This window comes from Gobio gobio (genome assembly GCF_949357685.1).
Source record: "Gobio gobio genome assembly, chromosome: 10".
Taxonomy (NCBI): domain Eukaryota; kingdom Metazoa; phylum Chordata; class Actinopteri; order Cypriniformes; family Gobionidae; genus Gobio; species Gobio gobio.
In genome coordinates, this window is record NC_137116.1 from 4715503 (window position 1) to 4733688 (window position 18186).

General features: G+C 38.8%; 1 protein-coding gene across 1 annotated transcript in view; it reads left to right on the forward strand.

Annotated features, from left to right (window-relative positions):
• Positions 1-18186, forward strand: part of prkg1l (protein kinase cGMP-dependent 1, like) — a gene marked incomplete at both ends in the record, with an annotated part of 70341 nt that overhangs the window by 33619 nt on the left and 18536 nt on the right. The window contains 7 exons of the mRNA XM_079828281.1: positions 1017-1080; positions 1233-1310; positions 1471-1565; positions 8943-9008; positions 9136-9204; positions 14529-14625; positions 14746-14885. Of these exons, the coding sequence (XP_079684407.1) occupies positions 1017-1080; positions 1233-1310; positions 1471-1565; positions 8943-9008; positions 9136-9204; positions 14529-14625; positions 14746-14885 (609 nt within the window). The remainder of the gene's footprint in view (positions 1-1016; positions 1081-1232; positions 1311-1470; positions 1566-8942; positions 9009-9135; positions 9205-14528; positions 14626-14745; positions 14886-18186) is intronic.

The window sequence follows — 18186 nt, forward strand, 5'->3', positions numbered from 1 at the left end:
CTGTGTTCACCACTGTTCCTTCCTTGGACCACTTTTGATAGATACTGACCACTACAAACCGGGAACACCCCACAAGAGCTGGAGTTTTGAAGATTTTCTGACCCATCTAGCCATCACAATTTGGCCCTTGTCAAACTCGTTCAAATCCTTACACTTGCCCATTTTTCGTGCTTCTAACACATCAACTATGAGGACAAAATGTTCACTTGCTGCCTAATATATCCCACCCACTAAAAGGTGCCGTGATGAAGAGATAATCAGTGTTATTCACTTCACCGGTCATAATGTTTTGCCTGATCGGTGTATATTAATAACTAATGACTTTCATGAACCCTGTTACATTCAATATGTTTTTGGCTTTATTGTTTGTGGGTTGTCGAAACATGGCTAAAAAACTGTCAAAACACCACATTATTTGCAGTTATTATTCTTGTGCTTTGTGCCAAGAACAATATTTGATCACTATGATATTTTGCCCCAAAACAGAGTTGTGTGTGTGAACCTTCTGCGCAGAGAAGTGTCACAACCTTCAATATGTCAGAAGGATCAAATAATCTTTCAGGGAAAATGTCAAAGTACAGTAGGGTTGAAGGCATTTTTCAAAACGGCATAAAACAGCGAAAACGTGATGTTCATTTTAATAAAAGCAACATTTAGGTTGAATTAGTTTTTATTCTATTTACTTAGTCAAATGTAATGATGATGAAAGCCCTTTTGCATTACAAACTATGTATCCCGTTCGTCTTATGAATAGTAAGTGACTGATCTGCATTTATTTTTGCTTTTGCTTTTATGTGTATTAAGTATGTTTTTGGCATATCTCCACTTTGTTAGTTGACTGAAAAGCATTTATTTAGTAAGGCGGCTCAAAATGTAATTTCCATGCCAAATGGACACTTCTCTCAGTTTTTCCCAATATGATTATACTGATATAGTCTCAGCTGTAGTTTGATATGTTCAGAGTCCGCTGGCTTCTCAGTCCATGCGGTTTCCTAACACTCATTTGTCTCTCCTAGTGTCCCACTACTAAGTGTGTTAGCGGACGATGTTCTCATCAAAGTGTCTGATGCACTGGAGGAGGTGTGTATGAAAGAACATCACTATCATATTCCACTTCTGATGACTAAACCTTGAACTCAAAGTTCCAATAGTTCCAAGTATATTTTCAGTATCTGTCATTTTTTTAACATGGCTTTTATTTTTGTCTATATCCACATACATCTTTTTCTTAGTCTCACTTCAGTGATGGTGATTATATACTTCAAAATGGGAGTCCAGGAGATAAACTCTTCATTTTGAGTCAAGGCCAGGTGAGACATCCATCCATCCATGAATGATAGAGGAGTGATACAAGTGACATGAAACTAGAATGTCTACATGGGAATCCGTTGTCAAAAATATGTTATATTATAAATATAGAGATGAATGTAATGCAATAGCATATAACAATATTCATGCTTTTGTTCTTAGGTGAAAGTATTAGAGAAACAATCATCTAATGAGGAGAGTATGATGGTGTGTGCCCTCACCAGAGGGGATTGTTTTGGAGACAGAGCTCTACAAGGGTAAGATTCAACCCTCACCAGCAGGGGGCATCACTCTTTACATTGCAGTACCCATTCTGACTGCTGTTTCCTACAATATCAATTCATAGTTTTCAATCATGTGACTGTCGCGGAGCCTTTGAGGGCAAACCCGCCATAGAACTTCATTGAACTGCAGCACAAGCCTGTCAAATTTCAAAGCCTGTCTTAAAACAAAATTATGTCAACAAGATGCATGTTTCGGGCACTTATGATCCATGCACAGCACCTGGGGGGTATTCCAGAAAGCAAGGTTAACTTGCTGTCACATATACCTTGAACTCTCGGTTGATTTACCCAAACCTTGCTTACTCAAGCTATGCTGGTTCCAAAAACGAGTCCGGGAGTAAGTTCAGACAACTCAGAGTATGTTCCCGGTTAACACTCAAGACATTCTCAACAGAGCGACGAATCCATGATTCACCATGGAAACAGACGCTAAGAAAAAGCGTGCCATTCTACTTACTCTTCTTCTTTTGTTTAATGGCGATTTACATAACCTACTTACTGCACATCGCCACCTATTTGGTGGTTGTGCAATAATTTTTCAATCTTTTTGTTTAATAAGTAATCTTTATTCACTGAGAATTAGGATTATATTGTTTGTTTAATGCTAATTAATTGACTGCAGATCCATGTGTTAGATGACAATTACATAAATAATAAAAATATTTGAATTTAATTAACATTTAAACATTACCTTGTTAGTGCTTTAGAATGAATTTATAATATTGTATGTTATACTACTGTAACTATATAACAAATGTAGTTATATTAATCTAACTATGTTAATTATATAACACATCTGAATACCTCTTAAGCAAACTAACCCTGGAACATAACCTGCTCTGGAGCAGAGAGTGAGTTACTATGGCTACTTACATACCCTGAAAGTTACCTCCGTTTTTGGAACTGAAAGTTGAGGTTATCCACTTACTTAATAATAATAATAATAATAATAATAATAATAATAATAATAATAATAATAATAATAATAATAATAATAAGTAATAAATAATTAATTACATTTATATAGCGCTTTTCTAGGCACTCACTCAAAGCGCTTTTACATAGAAGAGGGTAATATCCTCAACCACCACCAATGTGCAGCATCCACCTGGATGATGCAACGGCAGCCATATTGCGCCAGTACGCCCACCACACACCAGCTGATTGGTGGAGAGGAGACTGAGGGATGATACCAATTGTATAAATATATGGGGATGATTAGGAGGCCATGATGGACAGGGGCCAATGGGCACATTTTTTTTGGCCAGGATGCCGGGGTTACACCCCTACTCTTTATCGAAGGACATCCTGGGATTTTTAATGACCACAGAGAGTCAGGACCTCGGTTTAACGTCTCATCCGAAGGACGGTGCTTGTTACAGTATAGTGTCCCCATCACTATACTGCGGCGTTAGGACCCACACAGACCACAGGGTGAGCACCCCCTGTTGGCCTCACTAACACCTCTACCAGCAGCTACCTAGTTTTCCCAATTTGGTCTCCCATCCAGGTACTAACCAGGCTCAGCCCTGCTTAGCTTCAGTGGGAAACCAGTCTCTGGCTACAGGGTGATATGGCTGCTGGTTACTTACTCTTAAACATACCCAGATATGTCACATAACCTGCTTTCTGGAATACCCCCCTGCTGCAGTATTTCAATCACTAAAAGCAACGGGACGTTCCTAAACATTTAACGTGAAAAACACTAGGGTGGGTAGCATCAATAAAGTTTCAATCAAGTAAAGTTTATCACTAATCTAGGATTTGTTGATATGGGTTTCATTTTAAATCGAGTTGTTGCACCATTTAATTTTAAACAGATTAATTACGCAGTAAAACCTTTATAATTATAGAGCTGATCAAGCAGCAGACGGAGGGTGAACCGTTGCCAGGCTAAAGAATCCTTATTTGTGCAATCCACCCTTAAAGTGCCGTAATGTACTTAAACAGTGATATTAAAAGATCAAATTCAGTTTACACCTTTTTGATGATGCATACTAGAGGCGAGTAGATGAGCCAAGAATGTGAATGCAACGCATGTTTTGTTTATAATGGGTTTCGATGGGGGGAAAAAACGCTTAACGAGAAACTATTAATCTGTGTTCATCTGCTTTCCTGTACAAAGTATGCATCATCAATAAGGTATATATTGAATTTGGTCTTTTAATTTCACTGTCTTACTGCATTAAAGGATTAGTTCACTTCAAAATAAAAATGTCCTGATATTTTACTCTCCTCTCATCCAAGATGTTCATGTCTTTCTTTCTTCAGTCGAAAAGAAATTACGTTTTTGAGGAAAACATTCCAGGATTTTTCTCTACACCACTGACTTCCATGGCAACCAAAATGTTGAAGGTCCAAATCAATGCAGTTTCGAAGGGCTTCAGAGGCTCTGTGCGATCCCAGACGAGGAACAGGGTCTTATCTAGCGAAACGATCTGTCGTTTAATTAAAAAAATATATAATAATATACTTTTTAACCTAAATTGCGCAAATCATCTTTAATCATCTTGCGCTGCTCTGCGGCTCGCCAATGATTGCGCAATCACGTCGAAAACGTCACACTAGACGTAGGCGGAAGTACCGCCCCAAGCGAACGTGTGTGGACTAATACAAATGCCCTTTTCCCAATAAACACTCCATCTTCAACTTTAATATCGTCCGACATCGTTGTTTTACCTTTTTTTTTTTTTTATTGATTTGGACCTTCAACATTTTGGTTGCCATGGAAGTCAATGGTGTGGGGCAGAGCCGTTGAAAAACAGAGTTACGACAATCCCATAGACTTCCATAGGAACTGAGGAATGCAGAAGTAAAGCGTGTCATGGAGCGACCAATAGTTCCAAACAACCAATAGTTCCAGCATTGAACCCCATTAATTTCAGTGTATCTCAAGCACACTCGCTGGCAAATTGATGAAATTACTGCATATTTTGAGATTTTATGGCATTATTTGACCTCTCAGGAATATTAATAGAAGTGGTATTTTATGAAGCGCGTAATTGTTAATGTTTATTTGTTATAATAGATCGTTAGACTCTAACTGCAGTTTGATAATGTGAGCAGCACTGCAACAGCTACTATATCCAGATGCTATCTGTCATATTTCAACAGTTTTCAGTCTCCCTGAGACCTTTCTGTCGAAAGCGTTTCTATGAAGTAGCCAATTCAAGGAATAACTTATAATGCCTTTGAATAATGAACATGAATAACGCCTGGATAAAAAGAGTTGAATTTCCCTGTTTTTTTTAAATACTATTTAAAACTTCTTTCTTGGGTTAAATTCTGTATATGCTAGAATCCTTAATTTATATTCACCTGTTGTGTATGCTTATGTGAGTATCATAAAATAACATTTGGACATTAACAACATTTAAATTATAAAATAAATTACGACTATAACCGGTAGATGGCAGTAGAGGAACACTTATTGGCTCATTAGCCATTTTTTCTCATTTGTTTTAATGAATTTTTATAGATCATCAAATCACTATTATAACATTAATATATATATATATATTTTTTTTTTTTTTACTTTATTTGTACTGAAGTGTACAATATATAGGCTAATTATAGGGAAAATCACAAAGTCTCATGAAAAACAAAAACTTCTGACTAAACTTTGGATTTGTAGATAATGAGAAGATTTGAGTAAAACGTAAACTTGCACTAAAATTCAGTCAGCGTTTTGAGGCTACATAAACCTTGTTTTAATCGATATGGATTCTCATTCCTGGTAAATTAAACAAATGACTGGTCATTATTTTCAACAGAAATGCCCGTGATAGGCTACATCACTCAACGCTGTAAAATCATGCACTCACATGAAACCAAATAAAATAACCAGATCACTCAAAAAAGAAAATTTACATTATCTCTTTTTTATCTCTCCTATTGTATTCTCCTATTTGGCTACTGTAAAGCCTAGTCGAAGTCGATGCACATATTGTGTTAATATTTACCAGAACTTGCTGCAATTATAGTGAAACTGCGGTCTATCCTGCTTAATCCTATTCAAACAGATTAACAGCGCTGAGTTGTTTGGAACTATTGAGAGCTCCGCGAGATCAAAGAGTGTCGCAACTCTCTTTTTCTATGGCTCTGGTGTGCAGAAAAATCCTGGAATGTTTTCCTCAAAAAACTTAATTTCTTTTCGACTGAAGAAAGAAAGACATGAAAATCTTGGATGAGATGGGGGTGAGTAAAATATCAGAAAATTTTGAATTTGAAGTAAACTAATCCTTTAATACTGACTACAAACCTGGTAAAAATGACTGGCGGGCAATGGAGGAAAGCCTTGTTTTGCCTTCCAGGTGGGCGTTCCTATAAGCGTGTGACGTCACGTGAAAACTATGAATTGCTGAGGTCGTGTTCATCAAAATATATTATATGGTTCCCAGTTGAATAGTCTTAAGGCCTGTACACACCGGGACGAATATCGCGCGCGCTTATCGCCAGCGTTTTTCGTGCCGTTTTTCGGCGCGTCTTGAGTGTTCACACCCAAGCGATTTTCACTGGCGCTGCGCCGAGTGAACGTGCACATTCAGTCGATGCGCTCCCGGTACACAAGGTGGTGCTGCGGCACTTTAAGCCTCTGACACTCGCTTGTCACACAGAAGGAGAAGAGAGACAGTTGCTGCGTCCCAATTCGCATACTATCCGTACTAAATAGTATTCGAAAAAAGAATTAGTATGTCCCAAATCTTAGTATGTTGAAAAGAGTATTCCAAAGATTCCCGGATGGTTTACTATTTCCGGTCAGAATCCGAAGTGCAGATCGATGCGCACTCTAACGGCTGATATTGCCCACAACCCATTGCGAGATGGACGAGGATTCGATTAGAACTACAAACGCGGATAAAAAGTGTTTAAAAAACTACAAACATGACAGTTACGCGAGTCTGACGGTTAAGTGGAGAGGATTAGATAAAGTGGTTTGAGTGAGCAATTATCAGTATTTAACTTGACGAAAAGATATTTATTCAATATTATCCACATTATATTTCTCCTTCAGCAGCATTGAGAACTTTTGTAATGATACGTTTGGCCATTAACTTTGCAAACACATGAGAGGAGTCTAAAGACCCACGAAAGGTAGATCAACGAGCGACTACATTTCTCTCCGATACGGTAGGAAATTAAATGTAAAGTGGGGGATTTGAACTGTGACGATGATTGACAGTTTAAGCGGTGACGGGACGCACGTAACAGAGTCCGTTAAAGATGACGAAGTAGTATGTCCCAAAGCTTGCATACTCTTCTGCTACACACTCAAAAGTATGTACTTTTTCTTCACAAAAAGAGTACATACTTTTAGGACGTAGTATAAGTAGGCGAATTGGGACGCAGCCAGTATTTACGTGCTTGCTAAAACCATAGACATATTATGTATATGGACAAAACCATTCACAAACTTTTTGCTAACTGGCAAGCAGCATTAGCAGTTCATCTTCTTCTTTGTCTACTTACTACTTCTTCGTCGTATCAATGTGTGCTCGGCAAGACCGTTTTGTGCTTGAGCGCCACCAAGTCGTGTTTTACTGTCACTTCAGCAGCTCCAGGCACGTGAACAAAAGCGCCGATCTCATTGGTTGGACAGTTTTTTACGCGCCGCGTCAAAATAAAAAAACGAACCCGAGGCGTTTTTTTAAAAATGACGCTTTTACGCCTGGCGTTTTGCGCGTCGGTGTGAACACTCATATTGGCGCCCATTGTTTAGTCCCGAGGCGTTAAACGTCGGCGATAAACGCGTGCGAAAATCGTCCCGGTGTGAACAGGCCTTTACCCTTCAAAACATCTCTGCATTAGTTCCTTGCATAAGTCATTCAATGCAAAATGGTGGAACTAGTTGTCATAAACTGTCAAGCATATTTTCTATACATTTCTATTATACCTTTTTTTGTAAATGTGTCCTGAATTGATGAATTAAAGAGGCGAATTTTGAATTTCACTAAGGGAAATGTAAAGGACTAGATCTTCCACAGATCAACCAGTTCTCTAAAATAGCTCAGATGTCATCTCATGAAGTTATTAAACGTAATTTCGGGAGGAGTACGCCCATCTAATCTTCCAATTAATACCAAGGTATAAAACCAGCAGCTTACCTCTTCCCATTTTTAGTTCCTGCAGCATCCTTCCTCCTCCCCTGCTCCTCCTTTTGTACAATTTTGCCTGTTATAGGGGGGCAATCGGAGCTCGGGTAGAATATCCTCTCCGAGCCCCTCTATAGCAGACAGCAAGCCAAATCTGTTTACCACTTTCACTAAGATTATATGGGCACACAAACTCGTGAAGCTTCATTTGGCAAGCATTTATAGACAGAGCACAACACAGTGTTACAAATTCTGACAACTGAAGAACAACAAGGACACAAACAGGGTCAACAGCCAGGAATAAAAAGAGGAGTAAGGATGTGTGGTGGAAGAGGTAAAACAGAGGAAGAGGTAGAAGAGGCCAATATTGTAGACATGTTTCTGATGACATAAGGGCCACTATTGTGGAGCATGATCTCAATCATGACCTTATGACTGAGGTTGGTCGAAAGGTACAGCTGAATGTTGGGAGAACAACCGTGTCCGACTCCTCAATCATTCAAACGTTTGTAGACAGATCAGGTATGTAATCAGATAATGTTCACTATACACTGTAATACTGTATACTTACTGTAATGCTATATTACAGTAGTCCACTTGCATTTGACATTATACAGTAGATATATTTTATAGAGATATAAATGTAACACAAACACAAAACTACATCAACACGTACTGTACATTTACGTACACTGTAAAAAATTGCAGGTCTCCAATTTAAAATCTAAATTTTTTAGTTGGCCAATTTGAATTTAATTGTGTCAATTCACAGAAATTCAATTTGGCCAACCAGTCACTAGAAAATTTTAAATTGGCTTGTTATTCTGATGGCACTGATGTGTTCATTAACATAAATACTTACTTTTGAGAGATGAACTAAGGATTTGAGCAAGTTACAGGCTTTTGCATGTAATCCATTTTGTGGTGCTGTTTGTACAAATTGCAAATCTTAGGGATGAGTGAAGAAATGTACTAAAGTGACTGAGAAAAACTGTACACAAGAAGTATGATATGTTTGTTGTCAAATGTTTATGTAGTCCTGACAAATTCACAACAACCACCTGTATTAACAAAAAAGTAGCATGTATTATTTTAGAACACTTATTTAATGTATTGTAGGTTGTGTAGCTTTGTTTTAACTAAAGTGAAAAGCAAGCATGTGCATGTTGAATGTTTTGTAGCTTCACTTAACATTAAAATTCAAGTCAGAAGGTATCATGTAACATTAACATCTCAGACCTGTTCCTTTGCTCTTTAGAGACGACATGAGGTCGATGAGTGTTCTTGCCGCAGGCGATGTGACATGTCTGGTCATAGATAAAGAGTAAGTGTAAGCCGTGAGACATAAACCGACATTCATGCTATGGAAACAGCACAGTGGGCGAATAAACATAACTAATTCAAACATATGCTGTAAAGCTGACCTTGGCTGTATTCCACCATCTATATAGGTTTTTCCAAAAAGTAACTGGAGGATTGGACGATGCCAGAAACAATCCTAGCAACAAGGCCAGATCGAAGTAAGTCCTGTCGATATGACTTAAAGGGACAGTTCTTCCTGAAATGAAAATAAAGCCATCTTTTACTCACCCTGCTGTTGTTCCAGTGCTCCATGTCCTTCTATCTTTTTCGACCTCAAAAGCAGAAATCTTTTTAAAAAACGTCCTGCACGCGCTCCTCCATATAATGGCAGTGAATGGCGACCAGTGTTATCATGGTACCTAGGATAAGCACACACACGCACCATTTTGAGAAATCAGGCAATGATACAGTGAGATGCGCCCCATGTAAAAGTGTTCAGGAGGCATACTACAAGGTTTTGCGAGAAAGAAACCTTCAGTCAAAATACTGAGCACGTTCCTGTGAGTGCGTGCGAGCCATCAGCAGCTGCTCACGCAATGTTGTCATGACAACCGGTACACAACATTCAGGAGGTTTACCTCATTCTTAGTATTATTGTATAATTTCTTATCATATACCTTATAGAAAAGACGAGAGTCGCGTTTGTTTCTATTGAGCCTGATTTGTCAAAATGGCACGTGTGTGTGCTTATCCTGGATACCATGACAACACTGGTCGCCATTCACTACCATTATATAGAGCTCCGGAGGTTGACGTCACGTAGCCTAAACTCCGCCATTTTGACAGGCAATCAGGGGAGCGCTAGAGCGGCAGTAGCATTGACATCCATAAAATAATTTAAAACCAGACTGTTTAAACCTTACTATTTCAACATGATGGACAGCTGATGTGCACCAGGATGCCAGCAAAGGGGAAATCATTTTATCATAGTAAGTTGTTGAAATGCCGTGAATTTCAGTTTATTCTTTATTTTTAACTACTTCTGCCTCACGTAACTAATGATCGAAAAATAAGTTCCTATTACGATACTTAATCATAAATAACAGAAGTGCTTTTATATATTAATAACATTCGTAAACTAGGCTATTTTAAACTAAATTAAGGATCAATAAATAAATACTGAAACAAAAAAATAAGAAATTGCATTTATTGATTATGACTGATTTTATTTGACATGCACAACACGGACCTATGGGACAGATGCACAAAGCGGTGCGCTGTTTTGGAACATATAATGTTAATCTATTCACATGTTTTCTCTATTAAAATGTAAGCGCATAGCGCATGTAGGCCTATATGTCTGCATTATCATATACGTGTAAAGAATTGAAGTCTGTAATGTAAAACAAGAGCATATTATTGATGCAGTTCAGTCTGCTTGCTATTCTATCTGTTATTGTTACTCGTGATCGGAGGCTTCCGTAAATATTTAGTTTATACGTAGATTTAGGCTTCAACTAAGTTTAATGGTGCAACACAAACATATTTTGTAGTGCATAAGTTGTAACTTAGTGGCCATTTACGTCAAAACTACACTCTAAAAAAAAAGGCTCGTAATCATAGGGGAACCTTTTTTAGTGCTATATAGCACCAATTTTGGTGCTTCAGTGGTTCTTCAGCGGTTCTTCAGAGGTGCTATATAACACCTTAGTCAAAGAACCGGTGAAGAACCGCTGAAGAACCTCTGAAGAACCACTGAAGAACCACTGAAGCACCAAAATTGGTGCTATATAGCACTAAAAAAGGTTCCCCTATGATTACGAGCCAAGAACCATTTTTGGTGCAATATAGAACCTTTTTTTTTTTAGAGTGTAGGCTAGTTGTGACTTAGTGGCCATTTACGTCAAAACTAGGCTAGTTGTGACTTAGTGGCCATTTAATTCAAAACTAGACTACTTGTAACTTAGTGGCCATTTACGTCAAAACTGGGCTAGTTGTAACTAAGTGGCCGTGGCCATTTACGTCAAAACTAGGCTAGTTGTAACTTAGTGGCCATTTAATTCAAAACTAGGCTAGTTGTAACTAAGTGACCATTTACGTCAAAACTAGGCTAGTTGTAACTAAGTGACCATTTACGTCAAAACTAGGCTAGTTGTAACTTAGTGGCCGTGGCCATTTACGTCAAAACTAGGCTAGTTGTAACTTAGTGGCCATTTAATTCAAAACTAGGCTAGTTGTTACTTAGTGACCATTTACGTCAAAACTAGGCTAGTTGTAACTTAGTGGCCATTTACGTCAAAACTAGGCTAGTTGTAACTTAGTGACCATTTACGTCAAAACTAGGCTAGTTGTAACTTAGTGCCCATTTACGTCTAAACTAGGCTAGTTGTAACTTAGTGATCATTTACGTCAAAACTAGGCTAGTTGTAACTTAGTGGCCGTGGCCATTTACGTCAAAACTAGGCTAGTTGTAACTTAGTGGCCATTTACGTCAAAACTAGGCTAGTTGTTACTTAGTGACCATTTACGTCAAAACTAGGCTAGTTGTAACTTAGTGGCCATTTACGTCAAAACTAGGCTAGTTGTAACTTAGTGACCATTTACGTCAAAACTAGGCTAGTTGTAACTTAGTGGCCATTTACATTAAAACTTGGCTAGTTGTAACTTAGTGACCATTTACGTCAAAACTAGGCTAGTTGTAACTTAGTGGCCATTTACGTCAAAACTACACTCTAAAAAAAAAGGCTCGTAATCATAGGGGAACCTTTTTTAGTGCTATATAGCACCAATTTTGGTGCTTCAGTGGTTCTTCAGCGGTTCTTCAGAGGTGCTATATAACACCTTAGTCAAAGAACCGGTGAAGAACCGCTGAAGAACCGCTGAAGAACCTCTGAAGAACCACTGAAGAACCACTGAAGCACCAAAATTGGTGCTATATAGCACTAAAAAAGGTTCCCCTATGATTACGAGCCAAGAACCATTTTTGGTGCAATATAGAACCTTTTTTTTTTTAGAGTGTAGGCTAGTTGTGACTTAGTGGCCATTTACGTCAAAACTAGGCTAGTTGTGACTTAGTGGCCATTTAATTCAAAACTAGACTAGTTGTAACTTAGTGGCCATTTACGTCAAAACTGGGCTAGTTGTAACTAAGTGGCCGTGGCCATTTACGTCAAAACTAGGCTAGTTGTAACTTAGTGGCCATTTAATTCAAAACTAGGCTAGTTGTAACTAAGTGACCATTTACGTCAAAACTAGGCTAGTTGTAACTTAGTGGCCGTGGCCATTTACGTCAAAACTAGGCTAGTTGTAACTTAGTGGCCATTTAATTCAAAACTAGGCTAGTTGTTACTTAGTGACCATTTACGTCAAAACTAGGCTAGTTGTAACTTAGTGGCCATTTACGTCAAAACTAGGCTAGTTGTAACTTAGTGACCATTTACGTCAAAACTAGGCTAGTTGTAACTTAGTGCCCATTTACGTCTAAACTAGGCTAGTTGTAACTTAGTGATCATTTACGTCAAAACTAGGCTAGTTGTAACTTAGTGGCCGTGGCCATTTACGTCAAAACTAGGCTAGTTGTAACTTAGTGGCCATTTACGTCAAAACTAGGCTAGTTGTTACTTAGTGACCATTTACGTCAAAACTAGGCTAGTTGTAACTTAGTGGCCATTTACGTCAAAACTAGGCTAGTTGTAACTTAGTGACCATTTACGTCAAAACTAGGCTAGTTGTTACTTAGTGGCCATTTACGTTAAAACTAGGCTAGTTGTAACTTAGTGTCCATTTACGTCAAAACTAGGCTAGTTGTAACTTAGTGACTATTTACGTCAAAACTAGGCTAGTTGTAATTTAGTGACCATTTATGTAAAAACTAGGCTAGTTGTAACTTAGTGACCATTTACGTCAAAACTAGGCTAGTTGTAACTTAGTGGCCATTTACGTCAAAACTAGGCTAGTTGTAACTTAGTGACCATTTACGTCAAAACTAGGCTAGTTGTAACTTAGTTACCATTTACGTCGAAACTAGGCTAGTTGTAACTTAGTGACCATTTACGTCAAAACTAAGCTAGTTGTAACTTAGCGACCATTTATGTCAAAACTAGGCTAGTTGTAACTTAGTGACCATTTACATCAACTGGGCTAGTTGTAACTGAGTGACCATTTATGTCAAAACTAGGCTACTTGTAACTTAGTGGCCATTTACGTCAAAACTAGGCTAGCTGTAACATAGTGGCCATTTACGTCAAAACTAGGCTAGTTGTAACTTAGTGACCATTTACGTCAAAACTAGGCTAGTTGTAACTTAGTGGCCATTTACGTCAAAACTAGGCTAGTTGTATTTTAGTGTCCATTAACGTCAAAACTAGGCTAGTTGTAACTTAGTGACCATTTATGTAAAAACTAGGCTAGTTGTAATTTAGTGACCATTTATGTAAAAACTAGGCTAGTTGTAACTTAGTGACCATTTACGTCTAAACTAGGCTAGTTGTAACTTAGTGGCCATTTACGTCAAAACTAGGCTAGTTGTAACTTAGTGACCATTTATGTCAAAACTAGGCTAGTTGTAACTTAGTGACCATTTACGTCAAAACTAGGCTAGTTGTAATTTAGTGACCATTTATGTCAAAACTAGGCTAGTTGTAACTTAGTGACCATTTACGTCAAAACTAGGCTAGTTGTAACATAGTGGCCATTTACGTCAAAACTAGGCTAGTTGTAACTTAGTGACCATTTATGTCAAAACTAGGCTAGTTGTAACTTAGTGACCATTTACGTCAAAACTAGGCTAGTTGTAACTTAGTGGCCATTTACGTCAAAACTAGACTAGTTGTAACTTAGTGACCATTTACGTAAAAACTAGGCTAGTTGTAACTTAGTGACCATTTACGTCAAAACTATGCTAGTTGTAATTTAGTGACCATTTATGTCAAAACTAGGCTAGTTGTAACTTAGTGACCATTTACGTCAAAACTAGGCTAGTTGTAACATAGTGGCCATTTACGTCAAAACTAGGCTAGTTGTAACTTAGTGGCCATTTACGTCAAAACTAGGCTAGTTGTAATTTGCGCACAGCTGGTGCAACAGGTGTCCGGACAAGAAGCTATCCGTTCCTTTATCGATACACGTGAAAAGCACCCCGGGGGCATTATAGGGATCTGTTATGTTTAATCTATTAAGTTTTGCTATGTACAAGTCTATGTCTTTTCAATTAAAATGCGCAGTGAACTCCGTAACCTTGAAACTCATGCTGGCGCCGGCTGTTCCTGCCTGCCAAAATGCCGTCGTAAACAGAATGGGTCACGTGACCTCCGGAGCTCTATGGAGAAGCAGGACGTTTTTTTTTTTATTTCTGCTTTTGAGGTCCGAAAAAGATAGAAGGACATAGGGCATTGGAACAACAGCAGGGTGAGTAAAAGATGGCTTTATTTTCATTTCAGGGTGAACTATCCCTTTAAGAAATGTCTGCGTATTTTACATCCACCAAAATAAATGAAACATCACCAGTGTGATGATTGCATTTTGATCTCTATATAATAAACAGGGCAGAGGAAGATGGGACTGCGTTTGGTGAAATGTCTCTTAGCAGTTTTCAGGTGCTGTGCAATCTGGGGGAAGGACAGTACGGTCACACTCAGCTCGTGAGTATTGCACGATGTGTATCATAAACTAGCTCTGCAGTTATCACTTGATGATTTATAATTGATGTGAAACACCTGATATGAATGATAATTCAGCCAAACCTTTTATTTTGTCACTAGGTCCATTTGAAGAGTGACCCCAGCTGTAAGTTTGCATTAAAGACCATAAGAAAGCAGGCAATACAGAGCCCAGGCCAAAGAGAGAGGGTGCTCTCGGAGAAACACATCCTGATGGATCTCCAAAGTCCATTTATAGTAAGGTCAGAACATACACTAGGGTCTTCAATATTTCTTTGGAGCACCTTGAGTTCAGCAGAGAACCGTCTTATTCATCGTTGATGTTTCATAAAAGGTTCATCAGGTTTGTTTCTGATTTGTAAAGCACCAGCACGCAGAGTAAATGGTTCATGAAGAACTAGAGAATTAAAAGTTATTTGTGGAATGATGAATGAAACCCTTTTTGCATCTAATTGAAATGATGTTTTTGCAGTTGTAATATTCCTTATTAGACTTTAATGGTGGATACACTACTGTTCAAAAATTTGGGGTCGGTACGCTTGTGAAAAGTCTCATATGCTTACCAAGCCTTTATTTATTTGTTTATTCATTATTTTTACAGTAAAAACCCTCATATTGCTGTCACACCGCATGGTTTGTGTTTTGCACCGTTCCCGCCTTAGTTGTCATGGTAATTTCATCATCATGTTCAGGTGTGTGTATGTCTTTATCTCCATACTTAAGTTCAGTTTGAGTTTCCTTGTCGGGTCTCGTCAGTGTGTATGCTGTGTTGGAACTTGTCTTGTGGATTATTAAAGCCTGTTATACTTCATCTTCGTTGTGCATTTGTCTTGCACCACACAACTATGACGTTCATGAAATATTACAATTTAAATGACCTGTTTTCTTTTTTTTTAACTGTATTTGATTCTTGTGATGCAAAGCTGAATTTTCAGCATCATTACTCCAGTCTTCAGAGTCACATGATCCTTCAGAAATCCTTCTAATATGATCATTTGATGCCCAAGAAACATTTCTGATTATCAATGTTGAATTTTTTATTAAGTTGCTTTGGATAAAAGCGTCTGCTAAATGATTAAATGTAAATGTAAAATAGTTGTGCTGCTTCATATTTTTGTGGAAACAGATTTTTTCATAATTATTTGATGAATAGAAAGTTCAAAAGCAGCATTTATTTAAAATAGATTTTTAACAATGTAAAAGTCTATAGTGTCCCTTTTGATCAATTTAATGCATCCGCGGAGCAAAAATATTGATTTATTTAAAAAAAAAAAAAAAAAAAAATGCTTTTCTTACTTAGTAATTGTCATATTTTCAGTCCAAACATCTAAAAAATCTTACATTAAGAAGCATTTACTAGACAAGCAAAAGTTTTTGTCTTGTTTTGGGGGAAAATAACTCTAAATTAAGTGAGTTTTTGCTTAAAATAAGCTAAATAATCTGCCAGTGGGGTAAGCAAAATAATCTTGTTTTCTATTTGAATTAAGATTATTTTGCTTACCCCATTGGCAGGTTATTTTGCTAATTTTAAGCAAAAACTCACTTAATTTGGAATTGTTTCCCCTCTAAACAAGACAATAATTTTTATTTGGCTAGTAAATGCTTCTTGTTTTGAGAATTTTGGACCAGAAACAAGACAAAAAAAAATACTTAGTAAGAAAAGCATTTTTTGCAGTGTATTGAGACCAAAGTTTTGAACACAATATTTCCCTGCATGTCAATTAATTGCAAATTAAATTTAAATTGTACATCAAAACTGCTCAGAGACATGGGTTGAAGATCCAAGTGCAGCTTTATTGGGACAATCCAGAATAACAGGCAAACAGGGAAAACTAGAAAGACAATCAAAGGCATAACATGGGAATAACACGAGAGTGCTCAGAATTGCGGCATGACAAGCAAGACTTCACAAAGAATGACTGAAAACACGGGGCTTATGCTCCGCTTCAGGCAGGTTTTTGAGCCCGTAAGTTACGACTTCAAACCATGACTCACGACTTGGTAGCGTTCCAGGCAAAGTTGCGCCAAACTGCCTGAGCGCAAGGAATTGTGCTAGCTCGATGTAAACAAAGCATGGCGGACCGTACAGGGCTTATGCTCATTTACAATAATTTTTATCGCCAAAGGTGCTTACTCCTCCTTGCTTATTTGAGGGAAACGGAGGAGAAAAAAACGGTGCGTAAGGCAAGAGAAGCTGTTATACCTTTTATTTTACATTATTTGTATATTCCCATCACATCCGTAGGGGCTGCCATTGTTGTTTCGCGGGCTATGTGACGTCAGAGTGCGTAACGGAGTACATCGATCTAATACGAGTTCACGGGTGGGAAGTCACGGGATAGACTGCCGTTCCAGTGCACTTTCACGGATAGAAGGTTGGGAAAAACATGGGTTACGGGTTGCCTGGAACGCAGCATTATATAGGCAGAATTAACAAGGGTAATGAGAAACATCTGAAAGTAATCAGTCATAATGAGTCCGGGCAATGGGTTCCCTTTCGAAAGGGAACTCGCGCTGCGTCAGCTGACGCCACGGGGAACGCCTCCAGTGTGACAGGTGTCTGAACTACTATCGAATCACGGCAATCCTATTGACCGGCGACAGCCTATGATGTCATCAAGGTGCGACCAGGAAGTATATAAGGGCACCTCACAAACATGACACAGCTTCTTCGTCTTCAGGGACTGTTTTGTCTGAATTGCTTCGAGTTAAGGTAATCCAAATTCATTATTGTATACACACGAGCTGTGTGTTTCTGCCTGGGATCAAGAGCATGCACAGTCAGCTCTTATGGAGTTGTTTGTTTGTTTGTATAATGTGAGCGTTTGTCAATCCGAGATCGCTCTGCTCTTGTCTGATTCTCTTCCTGAGGGAAGAGGGTTTGGCATCCGAGACCGATGATGCGGTCCCGCTCATGCCGAGGCTGTGCGCGGACGCATGTCACAGGTTTCCCGGATAGAGCTCGCTGAATCGTCACGGGAAGGCATTCTTCCCTTTGACGATCTGGCGGCTGATGAGACTTGTTTGCAAGTGCTCTAGGGATGGCTGTGAGAAGGAGGATTAATTTTCTCAGCCATCCTGTATATGTATGCTGAGCCGATGAATGTTATGAAACGCGCTGCAGGCGGGCTGCGGCCGCCATTTTAGAGGAGAGATCGCTCGTGTTGGATTAAACGATCGATTTCTCCCCAGCCATAATCATCGGCTCAGTTGGGCTTTCATTCCTTCCTGATCTTCCTACTTAGATCGAGGGGGCAAGGAATAACCTATATTCGGCTCATATTCACTGACATCAGCGGTATGACATCAGCGGTATGTCGCTGATGGCAGGAGGATAGGAAAAGGAGAATATGGGTGTGTGTCGTCGCCTCCGATTAACGGGATGTGTGCAATCTCGCATCTGGGAAGCTGGGAGCTCCAACCATGCCACCTAAACGATGTGTGGCTTTAATGGCAGGGCATACACAGCAGCAGGTCAGCCCGGTGATACTTCTTACACCATGTCAGTGTTTCATGCGCACCAGGCCGGTTTGCTGAGGGATC